At 43.4% G+C, this 1819-nt stretch overlaps 1 protein-coding gene across 3 annotated transcripts; it reads left to right on the top strand.

Annotated features, from left to right (window-relative positions):
* Positions 1-240: 240 nt before the first annotated feature.
* LOC147464695 (uncharacterized) lies at positions 241-1564 on the top strand. 3 transcript variants are annotated; one of them, XM_086509985.1, is made up of 4 exons: positions 241-712; positions 805-925; positions 1000-1064; positions 1147-1564. In XM_086509985.1, exons 1-4 carry the CDS (start codon positions 322-324, stop codon positions 1194-1196), a joined length of 627 nt encoding a protein of 208 aa, XP_086366111.1. In that variant the 5' UTR covers positions 241-321; the 3' UTR covers positions 1197-1564. The 3 variants fall into 3 exon arrangements, with proteins under 3 accessions (XP_086366111.1, XP_086366106.1, XP_086366099.1); XM_086509980.1 differs by having other exon boundaries at positions 241-925; XM_086509973.1 differs by having other exon boundaries at positions 241-1064.
* Positions 1565-1819: the final 255 nt, after the last annotated feature.

Below are 1819 nucleotides of genomic sequence, written 5' to 3'. Positions count from 1 at the left end.
AAGACTGCTCCAAGGCAATCACCATGAGGTGATTTGCAAAAAATTACATGCTAAGCACTCAAAAACCGATCTCAATTGTCAAACAAGAATAAAGATTAAAAAATCTTGAAGATCCAACGAAAATAGATACAAGGGTATTTTGGGAATTTTTGAAATTTGAGGGGTATATTGGGAATTTCCAAAAATTATAGGGGTATTTTGGTAATTTCCCCCTTTTTTTTTTGTACCGAGACAGTTTGGTCTCTTGAGGACATATTCTCACTCTCATAGAGATAGAGCGTGTTTAGGGATTAGGGTTTGAACCGGTTTTTCTGCAGGAGAATGGCGTCTCGCAAGGTTATCCGCCGCCTGGGGGCCCTGCTGCATCCTTCAAGAGGCTTCTGCCACAAGCAGGAGCTCGGTGGTCAAGTGCATCCGCGATCATCCAGTCAGCTGCTCGCGGCCTTGGAGCCGCATGTCACAAGTTCCGGGAAGGAACTTTTTCAAGGCCTCATGGACGTGTTCTGTTTAGAGAAGGAGGCCTGGAAACAGAAGGAGGAGTTCTGGAAACAGAAGGAGGAGTTCTGGAAACAGAAGGAGGAGTTCTGGAAACAGAAGGACGAATATCAAAAGGAGGCCTGTAAACAGAAACAGAAAGAAATTGAGTATCAGAACAAGGAGATCGCATATTTGGAGGTAGACCTCCTTAGATCCAAGGGTTTGAACAATACACGTGGGTTGTTCGAGAGAATGCAGGAGGTCCTTGCAACATATGCACGTGCTAAAGGAAACAAAGCTTCCATTTTGTGGGAAAAAATCCTCAAGTCGTCTCCGGACTTGGCTGCTTGCGTAGAGAAGCACACCAATATTCCACCGCAAGATGTGCGGAAGCAAGCAGCGCACTGCCATACTATATACAACATTCTTTCACAGCACGTGCACGCAGGTAAAGAATTGGCTGAACTGCAGGCCGCCAATGGGAGAATTTATTTTCATAGAGGGCCTATGTCGCCTGAACAGGTCCAAATATTTCTCTGTATTGGAAAGGCGGCGAAGTTTGACATTGAAGAAGACCCGTCTACCAGGTACACCTGCTACTCTTGTTGCTTTTATTTGTTTATTGTTTGAATGTTGCCTGTATTCATTTTATATATATTGATCGGACAGGCCCTGCTGAAGAGTTCAGATGTGGGGTGCTGTTTGTCTGGAGCTTCTGAGTTATTTATGGCCTACAACGTTGTTTATCCGCCTTGCTGAAGAGCTCAGATGTGGGGTGCTGTTTGTCTGGAGCTTCTGAGATATTTATGGCCTACAACATTGTTTATCTGGGATGCAGCGATTTTTGCTAGTATGTAGATCTGTTTGAATGTGGTCATGGTACGTATGATACTGTACATGAGACTATGGGCTCGCTGTAGAGTGATGAGGACTTTTTTTGGTTCTGATGATGTTCAGTGATGCGTAATGATTTATGTTGAGGACAGGTAGTCCTCAGGGTACATTATGCAGGTTGTGTAGAGAGGATACAAAATGTAAAAGCCTGGTTGCAGGTGTTTACTGTTAATCCAATGAGCTGTTTATTGTCTGAGTGCTTGAAGCTATATACCTGGATGGTTATATGGGACTCTGTGCGTGTAGGGACTTACTTGCAGGCTGCTGTCTGCTCTCTAGGATATAGTTTCTCAATGCCTGATAACAAAGGCTGTTTATTTTAATTATGTGTTTAGTTCTTGTTGTTTTTAACCATGCCGGACTATGTACTGTTTGCTGAACACTTTGAGGGCATTATACGAAGGTGTATTATACGCATATGATTGTGAAAGTTGGTGTGTTGGTTTAT

The sequence above is a fragment of the Adiantum capillus-veneris genome, chromosome 1, assembly GCF_014529385.1.
Source record: "Adiantum capillus-veneris isolate H3 chromosome 1, ASM1452938v2, whole genome shotgun sequence".
Classification (NCBI taxonomy): domain Eukaryota; kingdom Viridiplantae; phylum Streptophyta; class Polypodiopsida; order Polypodiales; family Pteridaceae; genus Adiantum; species Adiantum capillus-veneris.
Note: the sequence above shows the minus strand (reverse complement) of the source record. Positions and strands in the feature narration are given on the sequence as shown.